We start from the raw sequence: 21,869 nt of genomic DNA on the forward strand, positions 1-21,869 counted from the left end.
CTTTCTTGCGAAATACTCGAATTTTCCCCGGACTAACACGATGCAACGTGCTCACCCGTTGAGAGTTTCACCGGAAGTCGGCCCGGTTTTTCCTCTCGGCGGCCCTGAAGAAGATATTACCAATGTTATGATTTTTTAGACACTAGCGCCAAACATTTTGACAGGTACTTCTTGCGCACACACTAATATTAGTACAAATGCCATATCCCGTTCACATCAGGGATGCCAGGTTAAAATTTTATGCTGGTTTGAAAAAGTTTGTTCAATCAAACTGTTGCAGTGACAGTATTTAAAATATCGCTTTTTAGCGAGCAGAAATAAAAGTTTGTGCTCTAAAGATATAAATTTCAAAAATGTCCATTTAACATTTGATAATAAGTAAAATCCTTGAACATCTGTTGCGGCAATTAGAAATATTAAAATTCAGAAATGAATCTGCATATGTATCATCACTAGTTTTCATAAATAACAGATAAACATATGTACATCTATGCACATATTTGTAGTAAGAATTTGAATATAAAGTTACTCCTCAGGTCTTTACTTTTCAATATATTTTGAAAGCAAAACTAAGCGTAAATTCTAATATGTTGTATAGTTCATTGAAAAATCAAGGCATTCTAATTTACTTTTACATCGATGATGGTTTCAATCAAATTTTTGATTCAATTGATATCTATTTTAATTGTATGGTTTTTACGAAACAGTGGTTTTTACGGCCATTGAACTTCTGTGCCACCTCCGGTGGAACCCTCAACGAGTGAAAAATCACGCATTGAGATTTTCACTTGTAGTCCAGTGAAAAGAAACGAAAATTAACTGGAAATATAGCCCAACTTGCTGTGCCATCAATCGTTGTCATTTCAAGTGAGGTGACAGCATACAGAAGCGAAGAATAAGAAGAACTTCTATGCAGATTTTCTGAAATAAATGTTTATGTTTCCATGATTAGAATCCTAATGATTTATAAATAAAATTTTGAAAATCTCCAACCAATATTTAAAATAACAGTTTTCGGGTATCTGAATGTGATATGAGTACTACACTACATTTTATATATGAATCAAATAATTTTTACTGGATTGTGCATTAAACAGCTTTAAAATGGCAGTCCATTAAAACCTACGTGAAAAGTAGGGTCTGACCGCCCAAACAACGTTTGATATGTTTGTTTTAGCAACCTGCGGTCGCTTTAGATCGGACTCCAATCGCGTAGTTTTGCTCTGAAAAATTTTCTCGGGTCGCACCACGCATCCATGCAAGTTTCTTTATTTTTTCTTTTTTTCATGAGTTGTTTAGGGCGCGTACCACGTGTTCGTTTTACTAGGAGTCAGAGTCGCCCGCGTCTAGGTTCAAAAACGAAAACGGTATTAGAGCTAAGGCAGTGTGTCTTATTGAATATGTTATAAAAAGTAGGGTGGAAAATATTCACATAACTTTTCAAGTAACTATGATTGATCGTTTTTTTTAAATGAAGAAAAGAAATGTTTTTTTCTGGAAATATATGCCAGTTGTCAGGTCTGGTCCTAGGCGCGAATGTAACAACCCCTTGAATCAAATTGTTTATTTTTCGGAAGAACTGTTTTGCAATAAAAAATTCTCGTCAACGTGTTAACATATTTATGTGAAGACAAAAATTCAACACAACAATCAAGATTCAGTTGAACAAAAAATTTTTCATAATAAAACTAATTTCATATCTTTCAAAACTTTGAATTTTTCACAAATTTCAATTCTACCCCCACGTCGTCCTTATAAATTGTAAAAAACGGGGCGATATTAATCGTGGCCATATGCACTTCCACTTCACAACAAATGTTCCAATGATACGTGGTATGTTGCAACAGTCTAATAGAAACGCATCGAAGGGCTGCCATAGGGGGAGCTGGTCTCGACTGAATGCATTCGCAATTGACCCAAACGAGCATGTACCTACAAACTTTTTTTTCCACAACATGTTGCGAATCTGCATATCCTTCTGGTTTTTGGCACAATGTAAAGTAGGGAGAGATTCGGCCACTTCCAATGACCACACAAGTTTTGTCAACATCGATAGGAGAACAGAACGATTCCGAAAACATAGCGCCCAACGCTGAACCTTCAGAGGCAGAAAAAAAACTTGATCGTTCGCTTCGAGAACGGAAACGTAACGAAAGATTAATTGCGCTCCGCATCCTTCTAAAAAAACGAGGATTCGTTTTGGGTTCTCTTGTTGACCCGAATGTATAAGCGGAGATTTATCAGAAGCATGTTGGTCATTTATTCGAAACGCGAAGGAAACTCGGGATTAAAATTGTGTTCGCATGGCTTTGCTCGGGTCAACCGTCCCGGAAAGGAAATCATCCAAGCGATTCGTTCCACCGTGCCCTCGCCATAGTGAAGCGGTAACCGATTGTATCGAGGAATTTATGTTTCGGATTGTGGATAAAAGTCAATGCTGTTTAGGAACGGTAGCTGCTATTTGGTAGTTGTGATTCAAATCTGAGTATTAAGCTGAAGTATTGAGCATACAAACTCAAATCATGAATTCCATTTTCAATATATTTTTGCTGTCACAAAACGAATTTTTATTGCATGTTCTGATCCTTTCTTATCTAAAATCGGAAACGATTGAAATCCGATAACACATATTTTTTTCTATACAGGGATTAATATTAAATATTCTGAAATATTGAAAGGTACTCTTGAGATGTGACCACTCTCTTGACATCCGCGCTGGATAAAACTATGAATGTTCAACAATACATAATTAAATTTTACGGTAAATTTTACGCGTTAGCTGCTATAAGCTATAAGTCTAAATTCGCTTGCTATGAGGGGAATCCAGAGTAAACGAATGCGAATCTTGACTCTGCTCTGCTCTTTTGATTCCAGCAACAAATTAACATTTTTGTCTTACTCATATAGAAAGAATATGACATCACTGTGGAAACCTGTTTCAATCCACCTAGTGGTGTAATGATTCCTTTCTCATATTTCTCATGTTCGCATACATAAAATAATTTCGCGAAAAGTGACTCGGATCCATTTTTGAGTCTATTGTCACAATATCCGGTCGTTAATCGGAAACTGGGAATCAGAAAAGCCGACATCAATTTGTATGGCCGTCTAGTGACAATGACAATTGGTGAGGGTATCAAATTTTCAACACACTTTACCCTATAATTTCGGAGCCGGAAGTCGCATCCGGATGAAACTTTGGAGTTTGTATAGGACTAGTCATGCCATCTCTGAGCTAAGTGAGTGAAACAAATTTAAATTGTAATTTTCACACTAATCACCCTGTAATTCCGGAATTTGTACTTGAACTTTGTATAAGACAGTGCAAAAAATTTTTACATATATACATACACATACATACAACACACATTTACACACACATGCACACTCGCCCCCTCGGACCTTGGTTCAAAAGTCGGTTTTTACAGTAATTGAATAACCTTTCTATATGAGAAAGGCATAAACGGCTTTTTAACCGAAGTCCGCAAAACCGAGTTTCATATACCATTTAAATCAGTTTGTCGAGATCGCAAAATACACACAATGGAAACTGTTAATTTATGTGTATTATGTAATTGATAACTCAGCTACCTGGTTTGTCTTTCATTTATTATCTTGAACCAATTCGAACGGTTACATAAACCTCATTCAAAGGCCGCTCATTGAAAGAGATATTTTGTTGCTTCAAGAGATCAACTGACGGTGGTTAAACTGAGCTTTGATTAGAAGAGAACCGATTGAAGAACTGAATGCTACCGGTTCGGTACATCAGCGAACGTTGTGTGTGTCAGAGTGTGAAGTGTACTGCAGTAGAGAGATCGTTAGTGTGTTTCACATTAGGTTTCAAATGAATTGAATGAAGTTTTACCAAATACAAATAATAATACCCCTAAGTCCCATACAAACGAACCGCCAATGTTTGGTTCACAGCCTGAACAAGTAAGCCTAGCAAATTACTCCCTATCATTGCGATAGTTTGAAAATGTGGAAGAAGATCGTTTCTGGCAACGCTTTATGCTAGTTGCTATGGTGCAAAACAAACTTGTTTGTTTATGTTTATCGTTGCTGTAATAAACTGCAACAATCATTCGTTAATGAATAAAATTATGAAACCGACTGAATTATGGAATTACTGGAAGTAAACAATCGGAGACGTTTGTTAGGATTTAAATTAGTGATCCTGAAAATCTGAATTCAGATGATCATAAATGTGAGGACTGAAATCCAAGCAAATTAGTATATGCAGAATCGGTTAATATAAAAGAATTGGAAAATCAGAGTTTGCACAAATTTATCGTTTTTATTTGAGGTTTTGGTACTTAGCATTATGTGTATTATGTAAGTACCGAAAAGTTTCCGGTCCCAATTCTAGATGGGATGCTAAATGCACTTTTTCTGTGTGTCGAAATATATTCATAACATTTAATATAACTAAAGAGATGCTTATTTATTCCGCAATTGTTTTTGTCCAATATTTCTCAATCCTTGGGCCAACGATCTACAATCACGCTTAACAACATAGTTATCAGATACATTAAATATTCGGTGCGATTATTACAGTATTCCAATTTCAAAGAACCATTAGCCAGCACATTCCACTGGAATTTCTTCAGCTCATCCCACGGGGATTTGAACCTGAATCTAGACTTGATTGCTTGCTGTGGCTTTTCACAACGCCGACGAGATGGTCACATCCTATAGTCCATCGTAGAGATGATGTGTAATATTCGTTGATGACCGGTGCATCATAGTTGATAATACTGAATCCTTTCGGATGCAGTACGTTGCGATACGATTTTTCGTGCGAACTGAAAAAACAGATTTTCTTAAGAAACATTTAGCCAGTTTGAATCCAACCGTAATCAGAAATCCATGGACCAAATCTTTGGTTCAATAAGAAGTGTAAAATTGTTGCATGTAACATGAACTCCACTCCATTCAATTTGTCTCTGTAATGATGTGTTTTGATAAACCAATACACGAAAATTAAATTATTCTTTTAAGTAAAACTAACACAATACCACTTACCAGTCCAGACACTTTATAATATTGAAAATAGTATCAATATGCTGTCTAGGGTAAGGAACGTTACTTTTTTGCATTTTGCATAATAAACAGTAACTATGGTGAACTTGTTCATACCCTTCAGTGTTGCTAGTTTTATAGAAAACTCGTTAAAGTACATTGTCACTCTGACAGTGTATCATGACAGTGTACCGCACGATGCAAAATGTGTCCTTGAAAATTTGTCGAAGTATTCCGTATTATAATTTGTATTTGGTTTTACTGCATTGGTCATCGCACAGTAAGAAATCTAGGGTTACTTGATTTATAGTCTTAGTAAATGGGTAAAATCGAAAATCATACTGACAGCGTCATGCCTACAAATATTAAACTACAAAAATAACTTAACTCCTGTCTGAGTTTATTCGAAAATAGAAACATTTTATTTAGTTTTGCAATGACTGAGCGGAAACATATATTGGAGAAACCAAATGAATGAAAAACTGACAGAAAAGATTATTTTTTTGGAAAAAGATACGCTCAGAGACAGGACTTGAATTTTCGTTCTTCTTATGCATTCACAGAAAGAAATAATGAAATTTACACGAGATGTAAATCAATAGTAACATGGAATAGACATGGGTTGAATCGAAATTTTGATTGAAAACCTTCATCGATGCAAAACTAAATTGAATTGCATTGAATTTTCAATGAATATAACTGTATCTTTCAATTAACGCTTATTTTGCGAATAAATTGTATTGAAATGTACAGAATTGTAAAGTAATTTTATGTTTAATTACCTGCTCCAAATATGTGCATGAAAATAAATGTAATTTCACAAAATATTTTTATCTGTGTTCCGTGCATACGCGCTACCATTTCGCTACTCTGAACCTTGTTATAGACACTCTAAAACGCAGTCAGACATGATAGAACGTACATCGAACATGGTCTACATCCTGGCCGTCACCCGACCGATACCATATATCCAAACATCTTCTCTGTCCATCAAACACTAGTCTTCTCGTTCTATAATCTACCTATTTTTTTGGTCAAACACTGAGTAGGAGAGTGTATTTAGTTGCTGTCTATTCGCTGGCTGGACATCGCTCTCGACAGTCATCGGTCTAGAAGTAAATACTCAAAAACTGATATTGCATGCTTTTCTTCGAATATCCGTGTACTCTAAATTTAAAGAAACAGCTGACCGCATCGCTTGCTGCGCATTTTGTATCCTGCCAATTCTTTAACTCCACGGAAGAGTCCTACGAGTCGTCGTCCTTCCGTAAAGTGTGAGACACATCTATTCCGTATCATTTATCCTTTCCTGTGAACGAAGGAGATGGGGTGACTGGAATGGTGCTTATCATGATTTTAGGATAAATTCCATTTCCTGAAATACTCGTTTTTAGTTAGTCATCAACAAAATGATGTCAGTGTGCAGACCAACGAAATAATGTTACTTGTTCATCCCATCGCTATGTATCGCGAAATCAGTAGGGGAGAGTGTTCGGTTACCGGCACCCTTTTATTTTAAGCTTATAACTTCTGACTAAGTGGACATTATGCGGACATATATACATCAATGTAAAGCTAAAGTCCCTAGTCAACAACTGATTGAGAAACTAAGTTTTTTTTATTCAATAATGTAATATAATTTTAGACACACTGCTTAAGCTCTAAGATGCCAAGGGTATTTTCTAATCTTAATTAACGACTAACTTAAAAGTAGAATAGTATCATTAGACTATGTCATCTCGGGTTCTCGCAAGTCCAGCTTTCAGCTGGCGATCAGCAGTGGTCGATGGAGAAACTAAGTTGATTAATTTGATTGAAAAATTTTTATTGTCAATTTAGTAAAGGGATAAATTTTGGCCATTTCAAAAAAGGTGTTCGGTTACTGGCACCCCAAGAAAATTCGCTAAAAATGAAAAAATACAACTAAAGACTGCAATTATTCAAAGAAAAAATGGAATTCATTCTTTTCGGAGGCGTTTTGGGTAAAAGTCTTCATTGTCTGATGGTGACTTCGCATTGGCTCTCTTGGCCGATGATTTGGATGGTGGCACCTTTGGTGTTGATTTGGCCGGTCGTGGAAATGTTTTTTTTTTAGTCGGAGCATCTGCTTTATGAGCAGCTAGATGTTTGGTATTAAATCACAAAATAGATCGATTTCACGCTAATTATTCCTAATTTTCGTATGAAGTCACATTTTGAACGGTATTCATTAGAAAGAATGTACTCTATGATAATATAAACCTATCAGCTAATACTGTGCATATACTGCATTCATCAAATATACTATATATCAATATGGATCACTTTAACGAATCCAATACAAATCGAAAAAGACATCACAGTAACACCATCTCGTGACGAAAAAGGCTATTAGTTCCGTCATGCTTAAAAGTTTGCGTTTAGCGTGCACCCAGAAGTTAAATTTCAAAAATAGTTGAGCATGATGCCCATATCGAGGTGTTAACATTTTTATATTTAAGTGTGTTTTTTCAGACGAAAGTAAATATCGCTTATAAATAATGTTGAATTACGCTTTTTTAGACCTATCGTCTTCACTTGCAAGAGTTATAAAGTAGTATTCAACTTTGCTCATGAATGTTATGAATGAAAAGACGAAGCTTATAGCCTGTGAGGGCAATGTTTGGCAGATCACTTCTAATATACAGAATATATCAACAAAATTAAAATTAAATGAACGATGTATTACAAGTTACTTTGATTGAGATATTATTTTCATTGTGTACATGACATTGAATTTAAATTAACTGCACATTATCTTTTCTCTCAGGGAAAGGTAGAAAGTAATAGAAAATTGTCATTTTTATAGTCTATGAATTAAAAGTTCATATACTATCCCTTGCTGTGAACTGTTTTGTGAATAGTTTAAACTTTTAGTCAAAATTTGAAATTTCGAAATTTATTTTCTAAAAAGTAGTCGAAGGGGCTGGGGTCCACTAGGAAATTGATAACATAGTACCTATTAGCTCTCTCCGGATGAAAAAATGAACCAAGAATAGATCCACTGGGTTTCTGCTTCCATGTCGTAAAAGGCGACAATTGCAGGAGTTTCTTTTTCCTTTCAGTTATCAGATATTTTCAATGTTCCACTTCTGATTACTCAATTTTACTATTACCTACTATTACTTTACTTACTATTACCTCTTCATTCAACCTATCAATTTCCGTCTAACTTCGGAGAAAAGGTTTATTTGGAATGTTTTCTTCTTCCATGTTACTGATTGTCTTTCAGTATTATAAATTGAATGATAAAAATCAACTATTGCGCAAATCCGTTGATATTACAAAGTTAATGACAGAGATAACATATATCGGTATATTGAATACATAGTAAAAAACACTGGATATTAATATTTAAACAATAAATTAATATTTTTCTCGGTAGCCGGCTGCCCAGATCAACCAATTAATAATTTTAATAAATAATTAAAATAATAAAGCGGAAATAATAAAGAAACAAGACGCGCGCGAAACATGTTGACCTTTATTTGGTGATTTAAAATGATTTTATAATAACTGTTTAGAATTAACTATTCACTCGTTTATTTTGTATCACGTAATTTATAATTTAAAAAAATAGGAAAGTTTTTATTCTTTACGCGATAGTATTGCAAATTTTTCTTCAGTTTACTCCAATAAGAGCTGTGAATCGGGACTTCCCTGACTTTAATTTAGGTTATTGTGGAAACGTTCACTCGGGAAGTCAGTGAGTTTAGTGGTGCATCCGAGCATCTTGAAATTGGAACATACTGAGTCGCGTGCGAAACCAATACTGAAATTTCTACTAACAAATATCCTTCTCCCGTGACACTTGTGGAGTGCGCAGTAGTATATACGGCCTCTAGTAACAACAAGTGTTGGACTAACATTCCTTCCCATGCCTTACAAGATCTACGTTCGGGCCTGACCGGCGCCGGTACTGATCAATAAATTCTGGGGTTACAAGAAGATGTACATTGAAAGATGATTTACCAGTCCCAGGTTGGATCATCCACAAATTCCCTGTACAATTTCAGCTAATCCCGATCAGTAACGGATTAGCAACCAGGGGTGGTCGCTCAAGCTCAACCTCAATTTATTTTCTAAAAAGTAGTCGAATTTCACTCAACAGACGAACCGAATTATCATAGTAAACATGAATACATATGGATTAATTTTTCAAATAAAAAAATTGCAGTACAAAATTCGGAAATGTTGGTAAAATTCTGGAACTAGCAATAAGATTAATTTGTTTAGTTTTGCGTGCACATTTCACACACATTTATGTAAATAGGGATTTTTATAAAACAATGTGTTCTCTTCTGAGTAGCGGCCCTTACACGAGTCATTAAAAATGTCATTACTAAAAAATAATATCATTTTAATGAACGTGTAATGGTGCAGTAATGACGAGATTTCTATCAAATTTGAAATACATCATTACTTAGTCATCATTAAAAATGACAAAAATAATGCTCGTGTAAGGGCCGCTAGTTAGTATCAGATTGCGATTCTAAACTGAAATTACAGCTTATTTTTTCGTGCAGTGCACGGAAAGACCGAAATCAGCATTTTGGCGAAAAAATTAGTTGATTTTCTGATTTTAGTTAGTTATTTTTTGAGACAACTAAAAAAATCTTACTTTCGCTAATTTAGATTTTTTAATTCTAATTCCCTTAATAATAATAAAATATTTGTTGAAATGGCTATTTTTTTTAGTTGAATTCACCAATTAAACGGGCTGTCATTTCTCAGCTAAGGCACGCTTCATATCCATTCAACTAATTTTTTAGTTGAATTAGAGAAATAAAACGTTGTTTTCAACCAACATAAATGGTTGACTTGGTTTCTGCCATTTGCAGCTATATGGCGCTCTGTCACCGAAAAAACGTTAACATCGTTATGACTACTAGCCACTAGATGGCACACGACTACCGAAAAAAATTTCAGTCACGATTATCTTTTCTATATTGGCAGGTATACGATGTTGTATTGGAGAGAATGACATAAGCGAAACATAAACTTCTTTTTGAAAATTTTTCTTCTCAATTGCTGTTTTCTTCATTCGACTTCGCGAAATTGACTATGTCACTGAAAACTTTGAGCACTCGGTACAAGTAATACACCGCACAGCGTAGCTCAGAAGGTTGGAAGATACAGAAAACATCATTTGACATACACAATTAGAGTGCAATATTCGAAACTCACTTCACTGTTCCCCGTAAAAACATTATTACGCACAATCGCTTTAAATGCGCACAAATTCTGAATAAATACACTTTCCACTAACAGTTTACGTCATTTTTACATATCGGTTTAGAAATTTATATATGGATATATCGTAACACATGCGAAAAACATCTAAACAATTTGCAAGCAGTTTCAACAAGACTGTCCCTTTTAGGATTTTAATGGATTGTTTTGCTTCGACACTTCTCATGAGTTTTTAGCTAATAAACTTGTTAATAAAACCAATTTCATTTTTGTTTTCTTTGTCCTGTCCTTCAGTAATGATGGTGATAGATAAATAGAAACAAATTTTCTGATTTTAATAACAAAATTTGTTGTCAATGAGAATTTCGTACTGGATTGAAATATTGCTGGTTTGTGTCCAGAATATTCGCCAACTAAACACATTCTCTGAAAATAAGAATTTTTTTCAGCAAAGTAAATTCTCAATTTTAACTAATTTTATAGTTATTTTGGAAATTTTGTTGTTAAAATCAACTAATTCAAAAACAGTAACACGAATTAGGCGCAGAGCTAATTTCGGTCGTTCCGTGTGTATATCGAGAAATATTCCATATAACTTGAAGTTGTTTGGTTCAGTGTACTGATTGGAAAAGCTGTCATATGTGCATTAAAAAAATAGTAGTGTATAAGTAACCTTTTTTGCCACCGCACTTTACTGAGATGTCCCTCGTAAATTTCAAGAGTTATCCATATTGATATATAGTATATTTGTTTTCATTCACTTAGTCTTCATAGCTATTGAAGTATGAATATATTCTATGGACTTTTGTATCGGTTGTATCTAAGCAGTTCAGACTTGTTTTTGAAGACTTGAGCATGTATACTTTCTTTCAAACACTCGACATATAAAAAAAATTCTTTTAAACATTTTGTTATAAAATTTTCCAACCTCATTACATTATATTTCGATGTTAAAAGGTCTATATTATATGAATACTTTCAAAATAAATGTTGAATTGGAGATATCTTCTTGCACATTTGCTCAGTAGTTCTTCGTATGTATTTGCTTTTTAATTGTTAGTGCAAACATTTCTCAACATAAAGTTAAGAAGTGTATTAAATTATTGACATAATTAAGTGCAAATAGAATTCTTTTCTATAGCTAGTTTTGTTTCCCAAATGTATACCACATTCTTCAAAGTCTTAATTTCATCCATTTTGCTTCCGTCTTGCTCTGTTCGACGACATAAATTTACGTGCAAACTAGTTAACTGGGTCAAAAAAGCCGCCATTATAAAATTGCAGGAACAGGAAAACTTTCTATTTGCCATTTTCGGTGAGCTCCGCTTTCGCAGTAGAGTAGAATTGCTGGTAAGAACCGACACGAAAGAAGAACCAGAAGAATGCTGCTGTATCGATCGCTCACCGCAAAAGTTTAATCCTTTATCATATCTTATCACGTTTTACTTGCTGCTAAAGTTGATTCCTTCTTTTCTGACAACTTTTTTTTTATTTTCATGTGCTACCGTATGGCATCGTGGAAAAACGTTTTCCGGCGGTTCGCGCACGATTGACACCGTGGTGCTGGCTTGGGATGATGGATCCGGAGAGCAGAAGTCATCGAAGAATGGGGCTGCTTTGATTCCGAAATTCGGTTAACGTGTGGAAATCTCGATTCGACGATGGCGGTGCTAGAGGCCAAATTTACGCCCCACTGTAATGAGGAGCGAGCCGAGGACTGTGTGTACGTGGACGAAAACAGGTAAGTAGGTTATATAACTAGAAGAAACCGGAAGAACTTTGATTGTGTGATTGAATGTAGTTTTATTATATATTTCTGTTATAATATTACCAAACCAGCGAGCTTCAAGAATAACACATTTTTACAATTGATATTGCAGAAGTCTCACGCATTCTAATATAGTTTCAAGCGTTATCAAATCTACTTGGATATCCATGCATAATTAGCTGGACATATTTACCACTGATTTAAGTCTTGTAATGTCGTTTTCGCTTGATGCCAAACCTAACCCAGTTTCCTTCCTAACTGCTGTCAAACCGTTTGTTTGAAACTAGTTTCGAACCTAGTTTTAACGTTGTTGAACTGAAAAACTTCTTTCGAAAAACAGCCTTTGCTTGGGATACCAAGTTCATTATAAATGATCACACGAAGTCCTGCCAATCGTTATCAAATTATAGTATTGGATGAAAGGGTAAGCATGATAGCAAAGGATGACATTGAGCTTAATAATGTTTATTCAATTTTTCATTTATACGTCGCGTCCACCTTTCTTGTTTTCAGCAGCACTGGAGACTTGTTTTGGGAAAATTCGTTGACCATATTTCGAACATAATTTTTTGGCAGCAATTTCTAAAAATCTGAAAGAAATGCATGAGATGTTTCTAATGTGTATGTGAGATGGCTGAATGGATGAAACAAATTTCCTGTGTTTTATTCGGATTCAACTTCCGGTTGTGAAATTACAAATTGAAAAACTCTGCCCTCAATTTTCTGGCTGAATCGATTCTAACAAGCTTAGGCTCCAATGAAAGATCTTCGGATCTCGTAGACAGTTCCTGATCTTTATTCAGATCCGACTTACGATTTCGGAGTTATAGGGTAATAAATGTGAATACTTACTGTTTCCTTTCTCATGTAAAATGGTTATGCAGTCCCTTGAAAAATCAACTGGTAAGACCAATCGCCTCAGTTCGTTGAATTGAATTATGTCAGCGTGTGTATGTGTCAAATTATCTTACTCTTTTTTTTCTGGCTTCAACGACTTCACAAACTTAGATTCGAGTGAAAAGTTTCATGATCTCATACGGAATTCATGGCTTTATCCAGATCGGATTTCCGGTTTCGAAATTACGGGGTGAAGAGTGTTCAATACTACATGGAATGAAAAGTCCCGGATTTCTCACAAAAAATACGTCAATAGTTTCTAACCGTGTATATTTTTATTGAGAACCAGCCTCTAGTTAGACCAATACCAAATTTCATAACAATCTATCCACTAGTGTTTCAATAACGGCTGATCGTGTCAGACGAGTTCTAGTTTTCCTCAAGCTATGGAAAAATATGAGTTTTGCATTCATGCATAGAAGCAACGGTGAAATTGAATGATTTTCGGTACGGATTGGTCCATCATCCCCCGTATTCTTTAGACCTGGCCCCCAGCGACTATTATCTATTTCCAAATCTGAAAATGTTTCTCCAGGGAAAGAACTTTTCGTCGAATGCTGAAATCATTGCAGAAACGGAAGCATGTTTTGAACGCCTTGACAAATCTTTTTTTTTTAAAGGACATCAAAATGTTGGAGGACCGATGTGTCAAGTGTATCGCTCTAGACATAGATTATACTGAAGAATAAAAAAGTTACTCGGTAAAAAATCTACTTTTTCTTTGTTATGCACGGGACTTCTTATCCCATGTAGTATACTGTACAAACTGTAAAAAGTGACTACACAAAAACCGTAGAAATTTTCTGAAGCTGTTTCAATCTGTTGGTTGAATATGATAGTTGTTGACCATACGAACCAGCTTCTGTTCAACCAGTTTCCGGAAATAGCGGGCCAAAACTCTAAAATGATACTTTTCAACTTTTCTCCGAGATAGCGTGACCGATTTTTACAAACTTTGATTAGAATTAAAGGTCTTATGTGTTTACAATTTCGAACTGTCGCTTAGAGCAATTAATTCATTTTCCATATGTATTCTTCCGATGATAACTTTTATGAATAAATGTAAATAATTTGGAACGTATTTAAAAAAGAAATCATGCGTTGATGCCATCAATATCTTTGCGTTGCCATATTTATTACGCTTGGAAATTCATGTCATAAAAAGCGTTAATCGCCTTTCTTGAACAATGTACAAGTTTTTTGTTTTGGTGCTGTTTATCAACAAAACATGATAATAATATCTTTATGGGAACGGGTATAGTGTGATGGGTTAGTCGATGCCTTTTACGCAGCCGCCCTGGGTTCGATCCCTAACCCTGCATATAGGGTTAGAAAGCTTCTCTGGCCCGAAGAGGTGAATGACCTTGAGGTTAAAACCTCGTTAATTAAAATAATTAAGGTTTCCATTGAAAAAATAAATAAAAAAATTAGAAATGGAACAGGATGTCTGTAAGAAAACGATTTTGAGCGCTAATTTAATAAAAAGTTCGAAGGGTAACAAAAAAACATTCATTCAACAGTTCACGGGAGTATTTATTGTTGTTTTAAAAAAATAATGATTCAGTCTTCAATCTCTGTCGTTATTTACACGAAGACGTCGTTCACTAAGTTATGGCGTATGATATATTGTCAGTATCGTCATAAACATCATCGGGAATTTTGTAGATTTGGAGAACTAGCCTCTGGAGCAGTCGGATTGACTAGTCCCTCCAACTTTTCATCATATCGAGCAGTACAGTATTTTATCTAATTTGATCCATATTCATCCTTTTCTAATTGATCCATATTCTTCTCCGTGGATTCTTCCTCTTCGATTCTGTCTCTAACGCTGTTGTATAGATCTTTATCCAATACATATGTCTTCCCACTCTGTTAAGTTAAAAGTGACTATTAAGAACATTACCGTTTATTATACATCGTACCTTCGGAATTTATTTTAAATTTACTAACAGTGTTACCACTACTTTACTACTCGAACGTTCTAATCTGTACCAGCGTACTCCCGTTCTTTTGAAAATTCGGAATGCATTATACAGAAGGCACTTGTCATCTAATATGTTTTATCAAGAATGATTAGACTCTTTTCGTAACTTCACGCTGGTTTTAAAATTCCAGTTTTTATTGTGAAATAACAGTTACATTTTGACAAAAACAAAACAAACAAATAATCGAATCCACGGTTTTTAAAATTATTACGTCAATTTTTTTCCACACGTTTTTTTTGCACGGCTTTCGCAAATAACACTGTTTTATTTTTACACGGATTTTTATAACACCCCGTGTAAAAAGAAACCTAAGTGCAATGCACTATGGTCCAAAACGGAAAATTAGCGTGACAAAAATATTTTCACTATTAAATATTAGTTTTTTTGTCCATGAGTTTAACCAATAGCCAACTATAGGATATTGAATATAAGTGAACTGATACAAACAAACCTGAAATAGTTATAAGATCATGTACAAAATAAATGTATTTTATTTAATGTAATTTAAAATAGCAACTCGCTTGATAAAAACAGTGTTTAGATTAACTAATGAGTACCAACATACAAATATGATATTCGAAATGTATTAGGTTTAAACTACTATGTATTGTGGATGCCACGGCGAAGAAAAACTTATGTATATTGCCTATGAAATAAACGTATTTATGAAAAAAAAAATTAGTTTTTTTGTAGTTGGCGCTGTGACAAAAGTTGTTTGTAATCAAATGACGCTCCTTTTAATGAAAAAAAGTTACTAGGGTGGTCCTTATTTAGATTGAAATCTGAAATCTAACTTCCTTAATTGAACTGTAAAATGACTTCGTTGTACAATAAAGTTGTAGGAAATTTTATTTTGAGCAACTTTGCTGAAAAAAGCACCTCTCTAGCTTTTCATTTTTATTTTCCCGAGTAAAAGTAGGGTGGATCCTAAAAAATCACTTTTTTTATTCTAACTTTTTTGTGAAACGTTATATGGAAAAGTTGTCTTCAGAAGAGTTGTTGAATTAATTATTGCGCACAATTTTGCTGAACCAAGCTTTTTCATATGAGCTACCAGTAGAAAGTTATGATTGTTTTTTCATCAAAAAATAGTCAAGCTTTAAATATCAATATTCATTAACACATGGATCAATAAGTCCCGAGACTAAAGCAGAGATGGTGCTCGTAGTAAACCAGTAACCACGTCTTTCTACAGTACTAACATTTGCTTGAAACGGGTCAAAATTTTAAGTCGATCCGACCATAAACAGCTGAGTTATCGAGGTTGGAGTAAAGTCGTTTTTGGAAAAAAAAAAAAACGAGTTTCGTGTTTTGATAAAACATTGTTTTTTAATGGGTAAAAACACCGTGCAAGCGAAACAATGGATTGAAAAAGGTTATCCGGACTCTTGTCCATCAAAAGCAACGATTTGTCGATGGTTCGCCGAGTTTAAACGTGGTCGTACCGACACAAATGACGCGGAACGCTCGGGTAGACCTGTGGAAGCCGTTACACCGAAAAATGTGAGTGAAGTGACAAAAATTATAATGAAAGATCGTAAAGTGATTTCCGTGAGATTGCTGAGATGACACAGATATCATATGGAAGTATATTTACTATCCTTCATGAAAAATTGAGCATGAAAAAGGTTTTTTCGAAGTGGGTGCCACGATTGCTTTCGATGGAACAAATACAGCAACGAGTCGATGATACAGAAAGCAGTTTATCGCTATTTACTCGCAACAAAAAAGATTTCTTGCGTCGTTACGTGACCATGGACGAAACATGGATACATCACTACACTCCAGAGTCGAAGCGGCAGTCATCTGAGTGGCGCACAGCTGGCGAAAGCCGTCCGAAGCGTCCGAAAACGCAGCAGTCAGCTGGAAAAGTCATGGCGTCAGTTTTTTGGGATACGCATGGCATGATTTTCATTGACTACCTCGCAAAAGGTAAATCGATTAACAGTGATTATTATATTGACTTACTGGTGCGTTTGAAGGAGGAAATCGCAAAAAAACGACCGCACATGCAGAGAAAAAAAAATCCTTTTTCATCAAGACAATGCACCCTGCCACAAGTCGATGAAAACAATGGCGAAATTGAACGAATTGGGCTTTGATCTTCTTCCCCACACCCCATACTCGCCAGATTTAGCCCCCAGTGACTACTGGCTCTTTGCTGATCTTAAAAAAATGCTCCAGGGAAAAAGATTTGGCTCAAATGAGCAGGTCATCGCTGAAACCGAAGCTTATTTTGAAGCGAAAGATAATTTTTTTTATAAACATGGTATTGAAAAATTGGAAAAAACGTTGGAACCATTGTATCACCCTAAAAGGTGATAATGTTGATGAATAAAAAAAAAATTTTGCAAAAAAAATGTTGTTTCCATTGTTAGTCTCGGGACTTATTGATCCATGTGTTAGATGCCAGATCGATAAAAATATATCCTATGCGGTTTCTGAAAGGTCATAATATAAGTAAAAGTTGAGGAGAAAATTAGAAGGGTGTTATTTTTTTTATACTTATTTAAATTAGTCTTCTAATCTAAAAAAACCCTTCTTAGTCCACTTAGTGGACTTTTCATAGCTCTTGAAAAATCGCCATAGGAGAGAGTACATGAAATTTCCGAAATCGAAAAAAAAATTTGATGCCAGAAGTCTTAGAAGTGCATGAAACGTCGAGATTTAGTGTCATCTCGAAAAAAATTTTTTTTTTTAAATCAACCTTCTGGGACTTAATAAAAAAAAATTTTTCAGTCCCAGAAAGTCGATTTGTTAGAAAAAAATTTTTTTTTGAGATAACACTAAATCTCGACGTTTCATGCAATTTCAAGATTTTTGGTATCGAAAAAAAATTTTGATTTCGGAAATGGTGCTTTTTCAAGATCGAAAATTTTCAAACTTTAACCGCCGGGGAACACCCCTTACCCATGTCCTATTCAACTCAAATTTTGCATGATGACTTTTTTCAAAGAGCTTAAATTTGAAACAATAGCGTTTTACGAAATTAGAGGTGATCCCAAATTATTGGCACCTTTAAATACATTAGAGCGGTAAAAAACATGTTTTGTCGGTTACGTCACTTATACAATCATATCTCCGGAACCAAAAGTCACAGCCATTTGATCTTTGAACTTAATCAATGGCCCGACAGTAGCTTTCAAACGAGCATAGGTTTGTTAAAATCGGTTCAGCTCGTCTCTGAGAAAATTGAGCGCGTATAAATATCTCCGAAAAGTGCAAACACACCAGCAATTCTAATACCTTTCTATAGAGAAAGGCAAAAATATCTAATGCGGCTTCGCCTCATCGTTGTGGTTCGTATGCTGTCCGACCTCGCCACCGCTCGTTCGGAACCTAACTAAAGCAAAGAAACCTAGCTTTGAGTAGACCGGGCAAACGAGACGGTTACAAGTTTGTATGCAAGAGGCCGCCGCTTCCTACGGCGGGTGACATGGCATCTGGTGAACCGACTTTCGGCGAAATGGCTTTCGGCGAGATGACCCGCTCCCGGTTTCAAGAAAACGCACTTCAATGTTCAGGAGCTTCAAAGGAATGGCTAGGTGCGAGTAAATTCAAAGAACTATATCTCCAAAAATATTCGAGGTTTCATTTTAGAACTTTGCAATTATGCTCTCCAATAACATATCTATCAATTAAAATAATATTCGATTTTTCATAGAGTGCTCCCCTTAAAGAAATAGTCAGTACCTGCTTTTGACATAATCTTACAAAAAGGTGTAGATGGTGTTACGGTCAAAAATTGGTCTACTCCAACTTGAAGATTTCTTGTTGCATAAGAAAAACTGCAAAGCAAAGCCTTGGTATTACTTTTCTGTAGAAGAATTTATCAGGAATCAGAACAAATTGGCTCAAATGGCACGTTCCCCTTGATCCAATTTGTTCTGATTGTGAGAGATTAAGAGTGTATAGAACCATTGCATGACTGGTGCTACGATCCTACTGACACTACGAATCCTTCCAGGTCGAGGCTCGAACATACCGCAACTGGCTTGTAAAACCAGTGCCCTATGCATTGAACCGCCAACCCGGGAAACTGCACAATCCTCATTTTGAATATGTGCCTATTGTTTGATTTTGACTTTTGTTTTGCCTTCAGTTGGGAAAATGGCTTCGAAGCAAGAAGAACAGCGCGTCAAACAATTGCTTACGCTTCGCAATAATTTAAACTACAGGCACGCTTCAGCTGACGAAATCAACTGTGACGTAATGAAAGTGTTCGGAGAATGTTTTTCCGTTTTTTTGTGGGATTTGGCACCTTGCCATAACGGAAAAAGGCCATAGAGTGGTATGCCGCGGACAACGTCCAGGTGGCGCCAAACGATATGCATCCTCCCAATACGCCAGCGCTCCTCCTAACAGAAAAATATTGGGTCAGTCATCAGCGAGATACAGTTCAAGTGTTCTTTCACTAAAAAAAAACTTGAGTGGATATTTTTTATTCATTCGTTCAGTTTTGTTCGTTTTAGAGTATACCAAACTTTAACGGCCTCGACGCTTGTTATCTCACAGGTAAAAAGAACTCCGGATAAATCAGTAACACTCCCACTTGCATTGTATGAATTTGTTTTTTGTCTGAAAAAACAACGAGATACAATAAAATAGCGTGGATGTAAACGCGATAACAATTCCCAAAGCGTACAGTAAAAAATATGATTATATAGCTAAATATGCTCAAGACCGAAAAACGGAGCAATCATTTTTTGTCATCACTGGGAGCTGTCTCAGTACCATAAAATGAATTTCGCTAAGGATTTCTTTCCACTACGATGAGCGATACAGATTTAAAAATAATTCCTCCATTGGAATCCACAGACATTCTCGTCGGATATTTATTGCTCGGATGCCACCCACCACACGGTCATCAATTAAAGTGATGGTAATTGGGTGGCATTATTGCTCAAGCGGTGAACCGTTAATCGATAAAGCTCACATTTATGGTATTGCTTAAATGAGCCAGCATTAGATGTAACAATTGAAGGTGCCGCTACACCGCTGGATGGCGAGAATTTAAATTCGGCGTTTTATACGTGTTTAGGGATGGGTAGACTTCTGTTCAAACAAACTATTCAGTATGTGGAAGTGTAAATTTGATGTTCGATCAACGGAAGGTGTAATGGGAGAAACGGAATTCTAAAATCATGGCTTCCTTATATCCCAGCCCAAACACGGTTGACTTAGTAACTGATGTTTTCTATGATGGAAAAAAAATCTATATTTTATTCAAATCACGTGCGTGCGTGAGTGGAATATTTTGGCTTTGGATTCCCAGGAAACCAAACCATTTTCAACACTAGCACTTGGAATTCACCTTTACATAAGCTTCGCAGCTAGACACTATCTTTTACATTTCTACGATATTGACTTATGATATAAAACATTTTGTTAATATATTATGGTCTCATAATTTTCAAAATTGCTTTCTCTTTTAGATATATATGGTCATCGTCAATTACAGTTCGAAAATACAATTTGCTTCATGATTTTGTGATTGTGATATTTTCTAATTTTAATTCTTATTTTCAATTATTCACAGCATCGCCCGTTCGTTCTCCGCTCAGAAATTGGATAAATTTACATTGGAAGAAAAAGAAGCTGGTCAGCGATTTCTTCAGACATTGAGGCGAAATCATGAAAACAAACGACTACTCGAGGAAACTAGTCCGTCCGTCGGTGCCGTGCAGGTGGCCAATGGTGCTGTGAACGCTAGAACCACGAAGGACAAGCGAAGTTCTTTGAGGAATACGTTGGAACATCTGATTGTTCGATACTTGCGTCGAATAACGAGCAGTGGTGAAGATGAAGAGGGTGATGAGAGTGGTGGGTTTGAATCTTCTTCGGCTCGGTACCGTCGCCAGGTGGCAATGGTTGATGGCAATGAAACATCGAACGGAGCCAGAAACGAAGCGCTACACAGTTCCGTCGAAATCACATTGCTCACCAATGATACAGATGGTGAAAATGGTAGTGTTTTAAGCGATATAAGTGGATCAATCGGATCACCATCAACGGATGGTATCATAAAAGGTGTCGTGGAAAGTGTAAATGTGCCATCCAGCACGTTTGTGTCAAGTGTCGATGAAAGAAATTCTCAAATCGTCGAAGCCAGTGATGTTGGTGAAGAACAGTCCGGGAAAGAACGGAATCGCAAAACAAAATCGCGTGAATGTACAAGCATTCGCAAACGTGTTTCCCAGTTGGATAAAATCGAGTTTGAGAAATCGCTGCGAAATGATTCCTTCCGGGAGTACAACATCCGCAATGCTCTGAATTACCGGTAAGTCGTCAATCTGTCCGTTTTTAGTTATATATACGCCGTTTACCGTTTTTCACTTTGATTGGTTGGCGATGTTGCTATCATGAGCAGTCAGTTGAAAAACGAGTTCAGAACTAAGAATCTTATTTTTTGTTACAATCGTAATATTAGTATAAATGAGCATGATCAAATCAATTTAGGGGAATAAAATAAAGCAAAAATAAGAGCCTAATATCGAATTCAACTTGGTCAAACTAAACAGCTGTTTCTAATAATTTTAACCAAATTGGGATACAATCAAATGCAATTAACAATACATATAATATTTGCATTGGAATTGTGTATACTAAATACTTTTATTCATCAACATAATCACTTTCAAGTACAATACAATCGTTTCAGCACTTTTCGAACTTTTCGCTTATAGAATGATTTGTCTTTGGCCTCAAAATAGGCTTCGGTTGCAGCGATAACTTTTCCATTCGAGATAAATCTGCTTCCCGGCAGCATCTTTCTGAAATCAACAAAGAGCCAGTAGTCACTGAGGGCTAAATCTAAAGAATATAGTGAGTGAGGAAGCAGATCGAGCCTCAATTCGCTCAATTTGGCCATTGTTTTTCGTTTACTTATGGTACGGTGTACTGTATTGGTGAAAGATGATTTTTTTTCCTCATTTGAGTCATATTTTCCGGATTGATTACTTTATTTAACAGTTCGGCTGAAA

At 35.7% G+C, this 21,869-nt stretch overlaps 1 protein-coding gene and 1 long non-coding RNA gene across 3 annotated transcripts in view; one reads left to right on the top strand and one right to left on the bottom strand.

The window, feature by feature from the left end:
• The window catches only part of LOC131428140 (uncharacterized), a 251,352-nt gene that overhangs the window by 5,393 nt on the left and 224,090 nt on the right, over window positions 1-21,869 (top strand). For both annotated transcript variants that reach the window (XM_058591839.1, XM_058591840.1), the window contains exons 2-3: window positions 11,830-11,977; window positions 20,426-21,166. In XM_058591839.1, coding sequence (XP_058447822.1) covers window positions 11,830-11,977; window positions 20,426-21,166 — 889 coding nt within the window. The remainder of the gene's footprint in view (window positions 1-11,829; window positions 11,978-20,425; window positions 21,167-21,869) is intronic.
• LOC131428157 (uncharacterized) lies at window positions 4,088-9,509 on the bottom strand. Its single transcript, XR_009229346.1, has 2 exons — window positions 5,029-9,509; window positions 4,088-4,949 (listed from the first exon to the last, which is right to left on the bottom strand). It is a non-coding gene; the product is annotated as an uncharacterized LOC131428157 (long non-coding RNA).

This window comes from Malaya genurostris, chromosome 2 (assembly GCF_030247185.1).
Source record: "Malaya genurostris strain Urasoe2022 chromosome 2, Malgen_1.1, whole genome shotgun sequence".
In the NCBI taxonomy this organism is placed as follows: domain Eukaryota; kingdom Metazoa; phylum Arthropoda; class Insecta; order Diptera; family Culicidae; genus Malaya; species Malaya genurostris.